We start from the raw sequence: 19,987 nt of genomic DNA, 5'->3' as shown, positions 1-19,987 counted from the left end.
AAGCAGGGGAAAAATGTGGGGTGCCCAAAATGACCAATTGGAATGTGAAAGAAATAGTGAGATGCTTATTTATAATTAGATTTATTTTTATTTTATTAAAAAAATTTTTTTTTAAGATTTTATTTATTTGGGAGACAGCGCGCATGAGAGAGAAAGCATAAGCAGAGGGAGGGATAGATGGAGAGGAAGTAGACTCTCTGCTGATCTGGGAGCCCAACAAAGGACTTGATCCCAGGACCCTAGGATCATGACCTACGCCAAAGGCAGATGCTTAACTGACTGAGCCACCCAGGAGCCCATATTAACTGTAGCACACTCACCAGTGTGTTCATTGTCAGGACAGTGCAATTTGTTTCTCCTTACTTGGTACAGGGGGATGTCTTCATTGTGCCAATTAAAAATGAAACAAAGCAGCACCAATAGTAGAATCTCCGTAACATTTTTTAAAAAAGATTTATTTATTTATTTATGATAGACATAGAGAGAGAGAGAGAGGCAGAGACACAGGCAGAGGGAGAAGCAGGCTCCATGCCAGGAGCCTGACTTGGGACTCGATCCGGGACTCCAGGATCGTGCCCTGGGCCAAAGGCAGGCACTAAACTGCTGAGCCATCCAGGGATCCCCTCTGTAACATTTTGAATTGAGTTGCAGAGGGAACATAAAGGTCTTTTATACCACCCAAAGTCTCAAAGGTTAATTCCAAAGCAAAGTAAGTAAAAGTGTTACTGAACTTGAAGACAAATGAATGTTTTCTTCTGTTTAGAATGCAAATGTTACAAATTTGCTACACTTCTCTGATGACTAATGCATGCTGCTAATAGATATTTAAAGCAAATAAACACAACTTGTGTAACCCTTTAAGGGTAAAAGTGGTAAAACCATAGGTGCTTTCCAAATGATGGAATGTCCATGACTTATACATTTGGAAACATTTAATTATTATTCATTTGTTTGTTTACCTATCATATATTTATTGAGCATCTACTATCACTATACGCTATTGTGTGCCCTGGAGATATTGTAGTGAACCAAACAGACAAAGCTCTTGGCTTTCTGGAGCTTATGTTCTAGTGGTTGAAGACCAACAATAAACAAATATATGAAAGACTGAAGATGCTGAGTGCCATGAACAAAATATACTAGGGGAAATGGACAGAGAACGAATGGGTAGGAGTGGTATTCTTTTAAAGATTTTTTAAAAATTTATTTATCAGAGAGAGAGAGGAGAGAGAGAGAGAGAAACAGGCAGAGGGAGAAGCAGGCTCCCTATTCTTTTGGTCTGAATTGCTCAGGCTGCTATAACAAAATACCGTACTCTTGGTGGCTTAAACCACAGAAATTTACTTCTCACAGTTCTGGAGGCTTTAAGTCCTAGATTAAGATGCTAACAGGGTCACATTCTGGTAAGGACTCTCTTCCTGGCTTGCAGACAGCTAAGTGCCTCCTGTGCCCTCATATGATAGATTTATGGTGTCCACTTCCCTTCTTTTAAGTTCATTAATCCCATCATGACCTCATCAAACCTCATTATTTCCCAAAGGCCCCATTTCCAAATACCATCACATTAGAGGGCTTCAGCATATGTACTTATGAGGGGACACAATTCAGTCCATAGCCCCGTTCTATTGCAAGGCTGAGGCAGGTCTCTGTGGTGATGTGCTATCTGAGCAGAGTTCTGAGGGAAATGAGAGGGCTACAGTCTGCAAGTGGGAATATGTTTGTCCAGTTGAGGGCCACTGACAACAGACATCTGGAGAAAGATGGACAGCTGACCAACGTACCTGGCAACAATGGAGGTTACTGTGACCTTAGCAAGAGCAATTTCTATAGGATGGTGGGGATGAAAGTGCGATTCAAGTGGGTTCTAAAGTGAAGGGGAAGAGAACAAAAAGAAACTCTTTTGAGAAACCCTACACTACAGGAGAGCAGAAAAAGTAACTGGAAGTGTTTCTGTTTGTGTTAAGGCAGTGAGAATTACAGCATTTTCCTGTCCAGATAGGAATTAATAAAGTGTATTGTTATAGTAGGAACTTTGGAAGCACTCCTCTTGTTGCTTCTTTTTTTCTCAGTGAAATAGGAAGCAAGGTATCAACTGAGCAAGGACAAGAGAAGTGCTAGAGGTCCAATGAGAGGAGAAGTTTAAACAGTTATGAAGGTCAGTAGGAAAATGGGTGTACTAGGGAAGTTCTAAAATTGCTGGGCAGCACTAAGGCCAATTTGAGGCACTTAATTATAAATCAGAAGTGAGACTAGTTAGCTTGTGTTTTCCTGTACTCATGTTCTGCTGCTGGGACTTAGACATAAGTATAAAATAAGCAAAGGTTTGGATTTAACCAGGACTTGGGTTTTGCTAGGGCAAGTGTAAGTATAAGCTCAAAGTGTGAATAAATTCCTAATGCTAAAATAACCTATTAATATATTTAAATAAATCTCAGATTTTTGTTGACCAGGGGTCTGTGATCAAAAAGAGGTTGCAGGAATAATGATAAAAAGGAAATGAATGCTATTAACAATGATGATGTCATAGACACATAAAAATCTCCCTCCCTTGCCCATGGATCACTTATAAAAAGTCAACACATATTAAAATACCAAGTAAATTCTAGTAAATTCCTAAGGCTAAACAATATATCTAAATAAATATTAAAATAATATGTCTAAACATATCTGGTTACTATGCAATAAAGCAACAAAAACACCTAATAGTAAGAAGCAAACAAAATATCCAGCCACTTAGAGTATATATCTCTATGTATTTTAAATATTCTCCTATATAAATTAGGTCAAAAAGTGCTTCAAAAGTATAATATTAAGTATTAATAATCATATAAATATAAAATCATAATTATTATCAATAAATATTAATATTAAAATATTACAAAATATTTAAATAGAAGAAACATATATTTTTAAACTCTATGGGCTATATCAAAAGCTATGCCAAGAAACAGTACAAATGTAATGTTTCCATTGTTAAAAAAATTCTATTAGGAATAACAACGAACACATTTGAGTTTTTATTATTATTATTTTTTTTAAGATTTTATTTATTTGACAGAGAGAGAGCGCACAAGCAAGGGGAACAGCAAGCAGATGGAGAGAGAAGCAGGCTCCCTGCTTAGCACAGGGGCTTAATCCCAGGACTCTGAGATAATGACCTGAGCTGAAGGCAGACGCTCAACCAACTAAGCCACTTGTGTACCCCACATTTGAGTTTTTAAAAAAGTCTTTGTTCAATTATTTCCTTAGGACAGTAGCTAGAAATGCAATTTCTGGATCAAAGGGCACGAAAGTTTGTTTTTTCATGTGTTTGACAGATAGTGCCACACTTTTCTCCAGAAAGCTGTATCAACTTATGTTTCCACTAATATATGAGATAGCCGATTTCTCCACAACTAAGTAAACACTGAGTAATTCTTGGTACAATTTAAATAAAAAACATGTTTTAGCTGAAATGAAATGTGATTTTCTCCCTAGCTTTGTTTTTTTTTTTTTTTTTTCTTGAGGTCGGGGGCAGTGGAAGTAGGGGGATGTGTGGAGATGAGATTTAGTATTATTAAAATGTATTATAAATGGTTTGTAAATTTTCTCATAGCTGTCTTTTGCTCCAGAGAATCCACAGTTCATTGAATAACTTCCCAATAAAACCAGCTGGTTTACAGTCATTATATTTGAAAGCACTCAAGTCCCACACAAATGGATGGAATGATTTAAAAGAATACCAGAAAGAGAATTTTTTGGAAGAATTTATGAGTTTGAGATGACTGATATCCCAAAGAAATAATATCCAGGCAACCAAGATAACTCGTCATTCTCTGGTTACAATAAATTAAAAAATCTTTACCATGAGTTTCTATGATTCACAGGAAAAGTTTAAGCAATATTTAATTATACAAATAATGTACTACATTTTCTACTTCAAAACCATATAATGGGTGATCAATAAGAACTGCTTAAGATGATGAGAAAAACTCCCCCAAATTTCACTTGAGACGTTTTTAACAAAGAGTGATAAGTTCCTTATTAGGCTTTTTGTTGTTGTTGTTAGGATTTTATTTATTTATTCATGAGAGACAGAGAGAGAGGTGGAGACACAGGCAGAGGGAGAAGTGGGCTCCCTGTGGGGAGCCTGATGTGGGACATGATCCCAGGACCCTGGGATCACACCCAGAGCCAAAGGCTGATGCTCAACCACTGAGCCACTCAGGTGTCCCCTTATTAGGCTATTTCATTTTATTCTATTCATTGTAACAAACTCATTGTAGGGCTACAAGGAACAAGCCTTCCAAGACTCAAATATCCTCCCCACTAAACTCAGATGGAGAACAGGAACTCCACACAGAGCTACTCTCTAGGGGAAAAAAAAATCACATTTTCTCTTTTTTCCCCTTTTTCCCTCATCTCTTTCTCTCTTTCTTACCCCCTCCTTCCCCACCTCCTTCTCTCCCTTTCAGTTTCTCCCTCACTGGGACAATTTCCACAGGTACAGCAAAGGAATGTAGTAGTATTTTTTGGAGATACTTGTGTATGTACTGAATTTTGATAGAGTCTAATTTTAAAGTATGTAAAAAGCTCTGCTAGAGCTTTTATATAATAAGGTATTTTTTCCCAAATAAAAACAATGACCTCAGCAATTTCAGATTTTTCTGTAGTGTGCTTTCCCAAAGGTGGTCATTTCTGTACTTATAGCTTTTCCATATTTGAGAGCAGGTCAATAGACCTCATTATCAATGACTGTCTTCTATTTAGGTGGAGAGTAACTCCAAAAACAAAATGTCTCTTTTTCAAGGACTTTTTAAAGGGCATTTAAAAGTAAGACTTAATAAACACTTTAAAAGAAAAAGATAAAATGCCCAAACTTAATATTTATTACTTATTTTAAAAATTAACCATCATGCTTAAAATAGTTTACTACATGGCTATATTAATTGTAGGGGTATGGCTAAACATTGCCTTTTGTAACTGAGTATAAGAGCCAGAGTAGTGATGGTAATAATTAATGAATCATTAAATCAAAAATCTCATACTTTATCAATATAGTACATGCGGCAGATAAATTCAAGATTTTATTTAGTTATTCATGAGAGTCATAGAGAGAGGCAGAGACATAGGCAGAGCGAGAAGCAGGTTCTTTGCCCAATGTGGGACTCAATCCCAGGACCCTGGGATCATGACCTGAGCTAAAGGCAGAAGCTCAACCACTGAGCCACCCAGGTCCTCTAGATAAATTCAAAAGTAACTTTTGTGAACCTGGTGATTTGTTTGTAAATCATTCTTTAGTTTTGGAAGGACTGAATGAAACCACACTCTCCAATTATATGAAGTACAATGAATGGAGAAGCAAAATTTTCATGCCACAAAAAATTCAACAGTAACTTAAGGCACTTGCAAATTCAAACTATTTTCCAACTATAAATCAGCCAATACCTGAAAGATTTTCCAGAAGAGGTATCTAGTGTATCAGAGAAGTGAGTAAGGTTATTATTTGAAGATGCAAAATTATAAAGTCTTATAATAGCAAATAAATGAGATAAAGTATGTAATATTTACTGCCAAATGTTGTGAATTGGTCAACTAGGTAAAATGGACCAACTGTCACAGCTGATATTGGTTATTTTTTTTTTTTTCATTTTATTTATTTATTCATGAGAGACACAGAGAGAGGCAGACACACAGGCAGAGGGAGAAGCAGATTCTTCGCAGGCAGCCCGATGCAGGACTCCATCCCCGGACTCCAGGACCATGCCCTGATTCGATGGCAGATGCTCAATCACTGAGCCACCAGGGTACCCCAGTATTGGTTGTTTTGAAACAAAATTTGCTGATTAAAGCTGTAACTGATGCGCAGTGTCAGCTTGTAGACACTTCTGGGACACAGCAAAAGTCAATGCTGAAGTAGTACGATTAGAAGAACTTCTATAGCTAAAATTGGAAAAGCCACTGTTATTATAATTTGAACAGGAAGTTATTTGAGCAATGAAAACTATTAGCAACTGAAAAGTATCTAAAAAAGACCTGTTGAAGAACTCCTGGTACACAAAGTTCGTACAGGTACATAACTAATGGTAATGTCCTTTTTGCAATTCTCTATGAATCAGAAGAAATGACTGGTTTTATATACCTGGAAACTGCATTCTTTAAATAAAACAGAAAAAAAATGTTCAGATCATCCAAAGGAGAAATTAATAATATTCACATACATTGGCTACAAAATTAGACCTATTTTAGTTATGTTATTGGATATTTACCAAAAATTTATAATGTTCAAAGCACTGTGCTAGGTACAAAGGATTGGAAAGTAAAATAGGTCCATGCTCTCAAAAATCTTATTTATTTAGTAAGCTAAACTAAGGAAACACAAGGAGTTATAATCTATCACATACTAAAATGCCTGAATTTAGACGCTGCCAGATGAAGAAGGTTCAGCAAAGGGGAGAAAAGTTAACGCCTGTTTAGGGAACTACAAGTCCAAGGAAATTTCTTAAACAGAGTGTGTTATGTGTGTGCACATCCATGTTTTTGGGAGGGAATACTGGAAAACAGGAGGATTGGGAATGGTGAGAGATGAATATGAAAAGGCTATTTGAGACCAGATTAAAAAATTTATTAATATTATGATAAGAAGTTAAGACTCTTCTGGGGAAAATGGAGAATCATGAAAAGCAGAAGACTGGCAAGAATTGATCTGCCTTTCGGACCAGCCATTTATGAAAAGGATAGTTCTCAACAGACATCCAAACACCATGGAGAACATTGATCACTAAATAGTTATAGTTTAGTCTAGAATTATTTCTTTTTTTTTTAAGATTTTATTTATTCATGATAGACAGAGAGAGAGAGAGAGAGAGAGAGGGAGAGAAAGGCAGAAACACAGGCAGAGGGAGAAGCAGGATCCATGCAGGGAGCCCAATGCAGGACTCGATCCTGGGACTCCAGGATCATGCCCCCCAGCCAAAGGCAGGTGCCAAACCACTGAGCCGCCCAGGGATCCCTAGAATTCTTATTTCTAAATGAGGAATTCAATGATCTAGGAATAAGTGTAACTGCATTAAACAGTCTGACTGGCATGATGTCATGAAGTGGCAGCAACCAGAACTCAAGGCAGCGCCTGAACATGGATGCAAAAAAGGAATAAAGGGAGATTATCTATACCAAACAAGCAATGATCTGTTAATTCCATGAAATAAACTACAGCATTAAAAAGACAAAAATCTTGCCACAGGATACATTTATTTTCATATTTAGAATTACGAACTTGTTGAGATTAAACCAATTCAGATAAATAAAAGCCAGACTGTGTAACAACAATCTGCCCACCTACTGTGGGGAATGTGGATGAAGAAGAAAGAATAGGGAAATATAATCCACAAAATATTCAGGGCAAAAATATTTTGGTTATTACAACAGCCACAATTTGAGAACTATAAACATTAAATGTAAATTAGTGGTAAATCTTGTGGTGTTCTTAAATTCAATGATATTTTAAAACTCTTCTCTGCCAAGGTGTTTTATAAACAAGTTGGTGGACTGATCTCTAAGAAAACCCTTGTAATGTATCTTTTAAAAGAGAAGGATATCATTTTAAAAAGAACAAACTGAAATTATTTGAGAAAGAAAATATTGATTGATTCCATAAAAACCTAATTGAACGGTATAATCAGATGTGTTAGTTAAATATCCATTTATGCAAGACTAAACACAGCAGCCCAGTGAGGCCTGCACACATGCATTACCACTAGTAGACACAAATGTTTAGTTTGCAGTGTCAGTGTGTATCTTTACCCTCAAAAATGGTTCTCTGTTTTACTAAAAATTGAAACTCCTTTATGTGGGAAGGTGGAAGTGAATGGCAATCACTGTTCCTTTATTTTACTACCAATTTCTGATTTAAAATATTCTATCCCCATAACAAAAGATACTTGTGGGTATCAAATTCTAAATCCTGATTTGGATCAGGGAAAGCATGATTACTATGAGTATTGTTTCAATACTGTCACCATGTATTTAGCTCCCCAGTAGTCTAGGGAAAGGTCAGTGAGAAGAAATCTTTTAAATTTCACCCAAAGACTAATAGCAAAAAAATTCTAAATAGGTCTGAGAAAATGGGAATGATACTAAAATTTTTATCATAAAGATGGTAGTCATTTGGCCAATCTTGCTCTAAATTTTTTTTATAACAAAGCATAACCCAAGAGATTAAACATCTTGCAATAACAGAGAACAATTAAAAAAAACACACAACAAAACCCAACTACTTCTAGTTTCACACCTAATATATGGAGTGCTCTAATTAAAGCAAAAGTCTGACTCTACCCTCAGAGCCTATAGTACATATGGTTAAGGAAAGTCTAAAAGAATCCCTTAAGAATCCTCAAATATGTTACTGTATTAAGTCACAGAATGATAAGGACTTGGGTAATTTAGGGAATGTTCTATTTTTATAAGATCTCTAACTTTTTGTGTCATTAATGAAAAATCTCTTTCCCAGAAGACACCTTCCTCAAGTTTAGACAAGCTTTTATGGCAATGAATATATAGATATTTACCATTACATAATCAGAAGAGAGCTCCAGCTATGGCTACAAAACAATTTCATAGATTCCAAAAAGTCAGGAATGGAAATCAGTTTCAGAGCGACACTTTATACCTATTTTTGGGTTCTCCTAAAGTCATGCAATACTCCCTCTTTTTCAGTTTCTAGGCCAGAACAACATATACTAAATTACATTAATTCTACTCTGTGTATCTGGAATTATCAAAGGTTTTTTGGGGGAGGTATTTCTATTAATATCCCCTAAAGAATGATTTCATAAAGTATTTTTCAATTATATAACCAAAAATTACCTTCAAAATAATAAGCAGACATACTAATGTATTCTCTTGATGAATATCTGTCAGAGTCCAACCCTGACATACTCCAGTTTCGGGTTTTAAAATGTACCCTAGCTCTGTTCTATTTCATGCCCTCTTCAGCAAACCACACTGGTGCTAATTCTATGGCCCTGCCTGAAGCTAGCCATAACAATTTCTTAAAAAGTAATGTGCTTTACCTCAGAATTAACTCAATTTCAAATAAAATAGCAAGTGAAAAGAAAATACAGGGCTCCATCACACAACCGATAATCCACCAAAAAGTTTCAAAATTCAAGACCAAATAGAAATGATAATAACAAACCATTTATTGAACCTGTATTCCCCTTAACAGGGCATGCAGTCATCTCTTGATTTGCCAGTTATCACAACAGGGCTATGAAGGCAAAAGCCATATTTTGTCTGTTTTTATAGTAATAACCTCAGAGGGCAGTAGAGTGACTTACAAAAGAGTCTCAATGAATAAATACCAAATGAGTTTAAGAGCGGAAGGAAGGATGGATGATTTGCTTGAATTAAAAAAAAATGATTTCTACTCATTCTACATGCTGTCTCTTAGGGAAAACTGCCTAGACATCTGAGCAGACTCAAAGTTGTAATGCATCACTCTATCCATACTTGCTGTCATAATGTATGATATTCTACACTCACAGACCTTTGAGGCTGCCTCTCCAGCATTCATTTCTTTTTCCTAAAGCTCCAGGGATGCATACCTTTGTGAGGGGCTGAATGCACTTTCAGCTTTAGGGAACATATGACTTAGGCTAAGCCAATTAGAACATGTCATCCTACTAGCTGCTGGGAGTGGTAGGGGTTTCAGAAGATCTCATGACTTAATCATTTTCAGAGTCAATCTTGGACAAAGGCATTCTATCATGACCTAGAGCATTAGTGTCCCTGTGAGATCAGTCAGCCCAAAGACTAGGCCAACAAAAATGGAAAAGGACAGGAAAGAGAATTATAGGGAAATGTATAAATCCAGTGACATATTGTGACCCTCAATATCAATCCTTGCTTGAAGGCAAACCTACCTCTAGTTGTTTACCTTAACTATTTCTTGTTTAATTCATTTGGATTTTTTGTTCACTGCAGTCATGTGAAAATGTTAACTATTTTAAACTTCTTAGATCAGTGTTATAGCTCTGAATATAGTCTGTATGACATTGTACGGTTATATTCTCCTATTCCTCAATTGTAGAATATGAAGCTAGAGCATAACCTTGTAGCACCATGCATAAACTAAACACTTCTGATGAGGGAAAAATTAAAAGGTAAACTATAGAATAAGGGAAATCAATTGGAGATTAAAAGAAACATAACATAAATGATAAATATGTAATATCAAAACAGCATAAATTTACATATTCAATTTACTTGATGATACCCACTGTTAGTTAGCATGTGGGTATATATCCTTACAGTCTTAATTTCTAATGTGTGACACATTCCTTTATCATTGGGTAATAATGTTCTCTCTTGTCCCATTTCCACCATTATAAAAAGTAGGTGAACAGCCTTGAGTGTAATATGCATATGATCAAAATTTCTGAAGAGAAATGACCAAATGTGGGTTTACTGGGTTGAAGTATATGAAGGCTTCTAGTTGACATTTTTAAGTACTTTCTGATTTCTATCAAATTTCATTTCCACCAACAGTTAATGTGTACCCAATTTCAACTTACACTTGACTGTTTTATAAACAAAAATGGCATTGGTTCATTACAAGCAAGCAGATCAGTCATTTTTATTTCTCTTTCTGTGATTTATCCATTATTATGCTTTGACAATTTTTCTACTGGAATGTTTTCTTATTGGCTAAAAGAGCTATATAAATATATAATAATATATTATCACATTTTTACATTAGTTTTTCAATTTTGTCTTTCTTTTTCTGACATATACAAGTTATATAATTTTTAAAAGATTTTATTTATTTATTTATGAGAGATACAGAGAGGCATGTAGAGACATAGGAAGAGGGAGAAGCAGGCTCCCCACAAGGAGCCCGATGTGGGACTCAATTCCGGATCCCAGGATTACACCTTGAGCCAAAGGCAGATGCTCAACCTCTGAGCGACCGAGGCATCCCCAAGTTATATAATTTTTATATCAAATTTAACTGCCATTTCCTTAGTGGTTCTTTTTATCTCCAAAATGGGCTTTCTTTTCAGAAGACTTTAATAGATTTTATTTCCACTATTGAAAAATTCATAATATATACTTGCATATAAAAGCCTCTGAAACGAAACATCCTAGAAGAAATTTCTTCAAATTCTTAATTTAGGGTTTCACAAATTTATTTGAAAATAGACCCTCCCACACCCCCACCAGTGGACCTGTTAACATCTTGAGGAATAGTTCTTTTAAAGCTTGTTTGGAAAACAGAGGCCTGGAAAGTCCTTCCACATCCCCAAATTAATATTTATCTGTGTTTATTTCTATTTTTTTAATGGCTTTACTTTTTATACATAGTGCTTTAATCCACCTGAATTTATTCTGACACAAGTATAAGGTTACATTGATATGGAGGTTTCTGTTCTCTAAAGAAAATAGAAAGTGAATTTTGTCCAATGTCTTGTATTACCTCTGGATCATACGAGTATTCTCCTCTGACCTAGTTATTGGGTATATAACACTAACATATTTTCTAATATTAAGCATACTTGATTTCATGAAAAAAATCTTAGTGGGTCATAGCACATTTCTTATTATATTACTGCCAATTTAAAATTGCTAATATTTTAAGATTCCTGCATCCATATTCATAAATGAGATTATATTATGATATTAAATATAAAATTTACTGAGTTTTCCTTATTTTCTTTACTCTGAGATAGTTCATACAGAATGGTAATGAACTCTTTTATAAATGTTTACTTTTATTGACTTGAGGATTAGTCAGAAGGTAGAGATCACCCAACTTTTTAAGCATTCTGTTTACATACCCTTCACAAACCTAGTAGTTTATTAGACCAGATATTTTACTCAATTGATGATAAAGTTGAGCTTCTCAGGTTCCTTTACAGTAGAGCAGCTGGGTGTTAGGCAAGGCTCTTCTGTGAGTGCCTACAGTTACTATGTTAAGAAAACCCAAAGTTGGGGTACCTGTCTGGCTCAGTAGGGTAAGTGTCTGACTTCGGCTTGGGCCATGATTTCAGGGTCCTGGGATCGAGCCCCTAGAGTTAGGCTCTGCACTCAGCAGGGAGTCTGTTTCTCTCTCTGCCCCTCCTTCTCTTGTGCACACATTCTCTCTCTCTTGCTCAAACAAATGAATAAAATATTTAAAAATAAAAAGTCCAAAGCCCCAAAGCTATCTGCAGCTTTTTGTGACCACTCTCTTGGCCTTTGGTTGACACAGCCACATTTAATTAACACTCAAAAATTTAGAAAGTAAGAAACAGATCAACAGTAAAACACACCTGTGTCATTCTGGGGTGGAGGTTAAGTGGAGGAGTTGAGAGGAGTTGTGATCATTTATATGCATTATTATGCTTACCAAATTCCCTTCTCCTTCCTAGCCCCTTAAAAGCAATTCTGAACATTATTTAATCTTTATTTGATAATTTGGAAGGATCTTCAGAGACAGTGGATCATCTCTACTATACATATACCCAAGTGTTAAAAATTTGGTGCTGGAGGGAAACTAAAATAAGGGTAAGAGTTAGTTCACTGCCATGATGAAGGACAAGCAAGTAGAAATGGAAGTAAAAATCCAGACTTTTTCTATCTCGAGTCATATAATATTTAATACTGATAAAGTAAATTATGAGCAAAACACAAAGCCAGGCACACATAGAAATCACCTAAAACAAGAGGAAAGAACTCATTTTTTTTTGTGTGTTGGCTCAATGCTTTAAGAAAAAGCTAGGATCTCAAGTGAATTTTTAGGTCCATAAATTTTTTTCTCTTCTAAATTACATTTAAATGAGAAGAAAAAGAAAGCAAAACAATAATAAGCTTTGTTGGTAGGTCTATACCATTTTCATACATTCTTGGGAAGAAGGTAGCAAACGAAATTTCTGCAACAGTAAGTGATGCTTAGAGAAAAATGAAATCACAGAGTGATGCCAGGACTGATTATTCCACTGCGCTTTAAAAGCAGAGATTGCAGTCTGTGAGTCCAAAGTGGTTTCATATGGACTGCTGCAGTTGTGGTTTACGCTTGAAACTATAACCTGTCAAATTAGAAGCAGGCAAGGCTGATGCTCTTAACGGTTCTACTTTCTACTGTCTACAGTTATGTCCATAACTTCAGCATTTTTTATTCAGTTAAACTCTGTTATTTGGGTGAGTACAATCTCAAAACTGCTCTTTGTTAGCTTGGTTAGAGAAGATTTTAGTTATGATAGGAAGCTTAAAGAACTGTCAATCTGATTTTTATTATAAATGTAGCTGACTTGCATTGTTACCACTTTTACCAACTGTTGATATTTTATTAAGCCTAATTACCACTATGTAATATATTACTACAGGGAAGAGGTATATAACTGTTCCCAAGCTTTTCCTCTCCTGCCTTTCCAGATATTTTATTGATTTTAACTTGTACCTTATTGACTCATCATTTTTCTAAGCCTACAGTAGCCTACTATTATGAGCTTAGTGTTACAGCATGCTCCATTTCTTCTCTGCTCCTTGATTGTGGAATGCCCTTCCAGGCAGTGGGCTTGGTTGACAGAGATTTTCCCATCAAAATTGAAAAGCCACTTCTTCTATTTTATTAATGTTTCACGTAGAGTCCTTCCTTAATGAATCTTTCTTAATGCCCATTAGTGTATATAAAAATGGTTTTTTAAAAAAGCATAAACAATATTTGCTCTCTGTATAATGCATCATAAATGAAACCATGCCACTAAATAATCATATCCTGTTTAGTCCATAATGACATCAGAAGTATATGTTTATCATCTGCTTTGGACAACTTAGCATGATTTTGGCCCACGGCGAAGTTGAAATAAAACCATTTGCAGTTGCCCCAAACCAAGATAACCACACATTTCTAAGGTAATTGATACCTAAAAAAGAACATTGCCTTTAGATCACAGTTTATGATCTAAGTATACTAATTCTTTAAAGAAGGTTGTTAAAGTTTATAAAGAATGTATGTCTATAAAGAATGTATGTCTATTGGACTTCTTCCAGAATTTAACATGAAATAATTATATTTTTAGCATGCATAGAGATTATGATAAAGCAGGCACTTAGCATGATCTTTTGGAGTTCTGGAATTACCTCTCTTGCCCAATTTAAAGAGAATGGGAAAAATTGAGATTTTTTTTACATATAAAAGTATAATAATAATAAGAGTGATAAGAATAATGCTCTGTATTTTGGAAGGCACTCCAATAAAATCAGTCATTATTTTTATTTTTGAATATATATCTAGGGAAACAATAATTTTATGAATAGATAGCTTAGGCAAATAGAAGGCACACAATTTTCATATTTGTCGTGAAAACATATACAGGAAATCCAAACACATGTTACTACCTTTGTGTTACAGGGTTATGAAGCATGTAATTGCCCTGGATACCACCTCAGCTACTAAATCCATTCATAGCCTGAAAGATAGCTCTTCATGCTATGTGTCAAGGCAAAAGCGGGAAAAATGACCTCTGTCCACAAAGATAACAGGGGTGATCTGGAACAAAAAAATAAGTTTGGAATAAAATAATATCAGTAAAAGTTAGAACGAGCAGGAAGCTTATGGAAATCTCAGACAACTGAAGTTGTCTCCCAAAGTTATTTATGTGTGAAGGCAGAGTTGGACATCTTCTTTTGGGCTACTCCACCATACCATGCTGCCTTTGAACATACAACCACTGTTCTGGGCAATTCAGACAACAATGAAAGAGCCTAAGAACAGAACCAAATGGCATAAGCGGTGCAATGGCTATATTACTGTAAGAGGGAAGAGTATACTGTACCTCCATTCTTTCTTGTTTAACTTCATCAATCTCATCATCTTCAAACATTGCCAGGAGTTCTCCTGTTTGGTCAATAGAGTTGAGAAAATCTTGGGCGATTTTCTGTCTTTTGTTTGCATTACTGCTGCCACTCAATTTGTCTTCATGAACATAAGGAAAGGAAAAAAAATGCTTAACACTCAATACCAATCATTACATGTATTGAATACTGCATGTGAAATTCAGAATTGAGAGTTCTATCAAAATAATCTTTAAAGGGAGAATCTTTGCATCCAAAACAAAAGCATAAGCCATGCAGAATTAAATCATTTATTTGTATCAAAAAACTAAATTGTCACTTAACATAGTAAGTATGAAGGGAAAGATTAAAATTCCTTAACAAGACGCCTGGATGACTCAGCGGTGGAGCACCTGCTTTTCGCTCAGGGCGTGATTCTGCAGTGCTAGGATCAAGTCCCACATTGGGTTCCCTGCATGGAGCCTGCTTCTCCCTCTGCCTATGTCTCTGCCTCTCTGTGTCTCTCATGAATAAATAAAATCTTTTTAAAAAAATTCCTTACCAAGAAAAAAAAAAAAAAAAGAGAAAGGAATTCTCTCACATTTAGAGAAAGATTCCTGCTATAGCAAGCCTAATTAAGAAAATAAATAAAAACAAAGATATACATAAACAACATCAAGATTGAGATCTGAAATTAAAAGGAGAGAATATGACATATTTTGCTGTGGCAATACATTTCAAGTGTAAAGGGACAAGATCTTACTCTTTTTCTCTTAAGAGGTAAAAACCATCATACTTATTTAAAAGCAAAATATAACTTTAAAAAAGTTATTGCAAAAGGTCAGGAAGGAGTGTGATATTGCAATAGGTAATTAATAGCTTAATACATAAATATCAGTGTGAATTAGGGAGAAAAAAACTGTATTATTTTTTTAAGTTATAAAATACATGTGCAGATACCAAATAAAGAAAACCCAAATACTTAGGGTGAAAGCATCCAATCTTTCACCATTAAGTAGGAATGTTTACTGTGGGTTTTCCCTACATGGCTATCTTGGTCAGTTTATAGACTATAATAAACATATAAATATATCACAGTCTGGATCGCTGAAAAACAAATATTCCTCACAATTCTAGAGGCTGTAAAGTCCAAGATGAGGTACTGGCAGGCTATCCTCTCCTATCTTCACATGGCAGAGAGCAAAAGCAAGCTCTCCTGTGTCTCTTCTTGGAAGGGCACTAATCTCATTCATAGATGCCCCTCCCTCACGACTTATTCTGGTTTTCACATGATAATAATACCAGTCTTGTAGAATGAGCTGGGAAAGGATTGGTGTTAATGGTTCTTTAAACATTTGGTAGAATTTATCATGAAGTCATTTAGGCCTGAGCTTTTCCTTGGGGAAGTCTTCAAATTACTAATTCAAGGAATTTACTTGCCATAGGTCTACTCAGGCTTTCTATTTCTTCTAGATTCAGTTTAAGTAGTTTGTGTTTTCACAGGATAAAAAGTAGATATTTATAGAATTGGTTATATTAATCATTGTATTTACCATTTCTACTTCTTTTCATTTCTTTCTTTAATATGAGCAGCCATCTTGTGTCACTCCCTCCTCCAATACGGCTTTGTTACTACCCACCTCACTTATGTTGTTACTGTCAAATATATTACATATCTACATGTTATAGACTCAACATTTACAATTATATATTGTTTTATACATTGTTTTTTAGAATCAGTTAAGGCAAGAAAGGAAAAATATGCAATTATATCATCTCTTATATTTTACCTGCATTTACCTTTACAAGTACTTTGTGTGTGTGTGTGTGTGTGTGTGTGTGTGTGTGTATGGAATCAATTATTGTCTGGTGCCACTTGCTTGAGCCTGAAGAACTTACTTTCATATTTTTTACATGGATTTGCTACCAAGAAATTCACTCCAGTTTTTGTTTATCTGGGAATATATTTTATTTTGCCTTTACTTTTAGAAGATAGTTTGACTGGATATAATATCAGTTTTAGGTATATGGTATAGTGATTCAACATTTCCACACAATATCCAGTGCTCATCATGACAAGTTTATTCCTTAATTTCTTTTAATTGATTTTTTTTTTTGTGAGACACTGTAAGCTTACCTTCCTTTTGATCCTTAAAAAAAATTTTTTTTTTCTTTTTTCTTTAAACACATTTATAGTAGCTACTTTGAAGTTTTTGTGTGCTAAGTCTAATGTCTGGGCCCCCTCAAAGGCAGTCTGTGTTGTCTGCTTTTTGTTCCCTTTGTTCCCTTTTTTATGGATTACACATTCTTATTTATGTTTTTTTTTTTTTTTTTTTTTTTTTGCTTCTCTGGTATTCAGTGGTTAATGTTGTGGAAAATGGACATTTTATCTTGTAGCAATTATAAATAATAATTCCCTCTTCTTTCTATGGCTTGTTGTCATTGATTGCTTATTTGGTTGTTTATTTGTTTAGCGATTTGGCTAGACTGGTTCAATAAAATCTTTTTCCCTCACAATATGTGGCTTCAGAAGTTGTTCTTCAGAGGGCACAGCTGTGAGCATGCAACTGGTCTCCTCAATACTTGAATTTTCTTAAATATGTACTTCTCCATTTGCTCTATACCCTTAGGACAATTTCAGGAGATTTTAAACCATTACTTTTTAAGATTTTTACCAGTTAAATGTGGTTCACTGGGGTAAGAGGTTATCCTTCTATGGCCATTCTCAAAGTCCCACCTTAGCCTTAGATATATTTTACTGGAGTATTTTATCTTATAGGTTATATATCAACTATTTTAAAACTTCATATGCACAGAAAACTAGAAAATTTAAATGAAAATATAGATGAGATTGGAAATAAATGAGGAGAGGACATCAGACTGATATGTGGTGTTAGTACAATTGAATATTAGTCTCACCGCTCTGAGCTTCTTGGTGTTAAAAATTTGGTATTAAAAGCTATTGTTTATTCAATGCCAGGGATGTATCAGGTGATTTTCATACATTATGTTAAATTCTCATGAGAACTCCACCATGGTAAGTGGTATAATTTTTGACTTATGAGAAAACTGATCCTCAAGATCACATAAAGAGAAAGCAGAGAACCGAGACTGACTGAAATTCAAGTCTGTATTCTTTATGCTCTCCAAAAATGAAGTGTTTAAATTCATCTGGAGAACTGTTCTTTAGAAATTCTATCCTATGAGAATTGCAGGAATATTAAATAGGTAACACTGACTAAACATTGGACGAATTTTTTTTCCTTTCTTTTCTTTCCTTTCTTCTCTCCTTCCTTCTTTCTTGCATGGTTATTACACTTGGTGACTTGTCGAAGGTAAATCAAAATTTACTTCCAAAATTTGTTAACTCTTCAGTTAGTTTTGAACAGTTCTCTGAAGTTCTTAATCCAGTAGAGTTTATTTATCAATGTATTTATTAGCAATGGATAACCTCTATGCAGTGACTATATTCAATGAAAAATATGAATTATTCTAAAACATATATATTTATTTGGACTCAGTATTGTTTAGTACATTTCTGTTTTTGGATTAGCACTGCTTAATACTGCAACATTATTTTTTTCTAAATATTCTGAAATGGGAATTGAGCTGGAAAATCAGATAAGGAAAATTTTCTATTCTGTGTTAGGCTGTTGGTAAGATGTCAAACAGCACAATAATAACATTCCAAAATGAGGTGACTTTACATCATACTGCATATCATATACTTTCTATAATAAATTAAGAAAAACCCATATGTCAATTTCAGAGATATATAATAACAGTTCTGGCTTCCTACACCTACGACAGAAAAATTATGCTTGCTAAGATCAATTATGCTTTGAATCAACATGATTTTCTCAGTTTCATGACATTATGATATAAAACAAGCCATATGATTAGAAGAACTGACATAACAGATTACTATGAAGCCATGTAATAGAAAATCACAAGATTTAACTGCCAACTAAATAGATATTTGGGTAATTTCTAAGCTACATTATTTCACAGAAACATACATTCTACCGTGATGGGAATGTCCACACTGACATTGTATCAGAGTGTCACCCAGTGCACACATGTCACATTGCTCTAACTTTAGTGTTTTGTTTAGATTACCTTCCAGAAGGTCATCTTCATCTATGCCCTTGACGATCTTGGATTTGTAGTCTCGGAAAAACATGTACTTTAGTAGTCTTCTAAGTTTTTTCTATTAAAATATAAAATAAGAAATCTTATACCTACATTCACTTTACTGATTATAGAATATGATAATAAATAAACTTGTATTCTGGGATTGCTCGGAAAAATACAGCAATTCTTAGCATAATACTGTGGAATAAGAGATGTCATCATATTAAACATGAAAGCTAAAATACAAGCATTTTTAAAAGCATTTTTCATTTGTAAGTATCCAAATGCTCCAGAATTACAGTAATTGCTTTCTTTTGTCTTATAAAAAGTTTTAAATTCTTCCTGAAGATTGTGATAAACATCACACTCTCCATACTAAGAGAACTCTCCCAACTTGATGGAATTTTGTACACATTCAAGACCAAATTTTATTTTTAAAGTGATTTATAAACATCTAGACAAGGATTTGGTACCAACTGCTTTAAAAAGCCAAGCAAGTTTCCTTTTCATTATTTTTTATTCTCTGGAAATCTTTTTTATTTAGAAGAGTTGGTTTATGTTTTATATTTCTGGAAAACATTGTATAATCTGAGAAATATGTTTTCATGGGACTCAAAGCTGATGAATGATAGTTGGGTCTTGCTGGTTTTCTGTAGGTTTATTAGAAGACCTGGGACGCCCAGGTGGCCCAGCGGTTTAGCACCACCTTCAACCCAGGGCGTGATCCTGGAGACCCGGGATTGAGTCCCACATTGGGCTCCCTGCATGGAGCCTGCTTCTTCCTCTACCTGTGTCTCTGTGTCTCTGATGAACAAATAAAATTTTTTTTAAAAAGGAAGACCATAATACTGCTTAACTTTAACAGTAACTGATAATACTTTGTAATTTGTTGTGTGCTTACACTTAGGGTGTATTATAACTGGTTCCTGACCTTTAGGTTTAAGATTCCTAATTATGGCTGAAATATAGTATATTTTACAAAGCTCTTTTACATGCATCTTATTTCATCAACCCTGAAATACAGAAATCATCTCCTTTTCAAATACAGGGCAACAGGCTA

General features: G+C 34.8%; 1 protein-coding gene across 15 annotated transcripts in view; it reads right to left on the bottom strand.

Annotated features, from left to right (window-relative positions):
- SUPT3H (SPT3 homolog, SAGA and STAGA complex component) overlaps positions 1 to 19,987 on the bottom strand; it is a 602,245-nt gene that overhangs the window by 197,628 nt on the left and 384,630 nt on the right. For all 15 annotated transcript variants that reach the window (XR_012034199.1, XR_012034198.1, XR_012034197.1 and 12 more), the window contains 2 exons: positions 18,913 to 19,003; positions 14,796 to 14,935 (listed from right to left, as the gene is read on the bottom strand). Coding sequence is in view for 12 of the 15 variants with exons in the window: in XM_072832814.1 (XP_072688915.1) it covers positions 14,796 to 14,935; positions 18,913 to 19,003 (231 nt within the window). In the remaining 3 variants the exon portion in view is untranslated. The remainder of the gene's footprint in view (positions 1 to 14,795; positions 14,936 to 18,912; positions 19,004 to 19,987) is intronic.

Source organism: Canis lupus, chromosome 7 (genome assembly GCF_048164855.1).
Source record: "Canis lupus baileyi chromosome 7, mCanLup2.hap1, whole genome shotgun sequence".
Classification (NCBI taxonomy): Eukaryota; Metazoa; Chordata; class Mammalia; order Carnivora; family Canidae; genus Canis; species Canis lupus.
The sequence above is the reverse complement of the archived record's forward strand: the minus strand, read 5'-3'. Positions and strand labels throughout refer to the sequence as shown.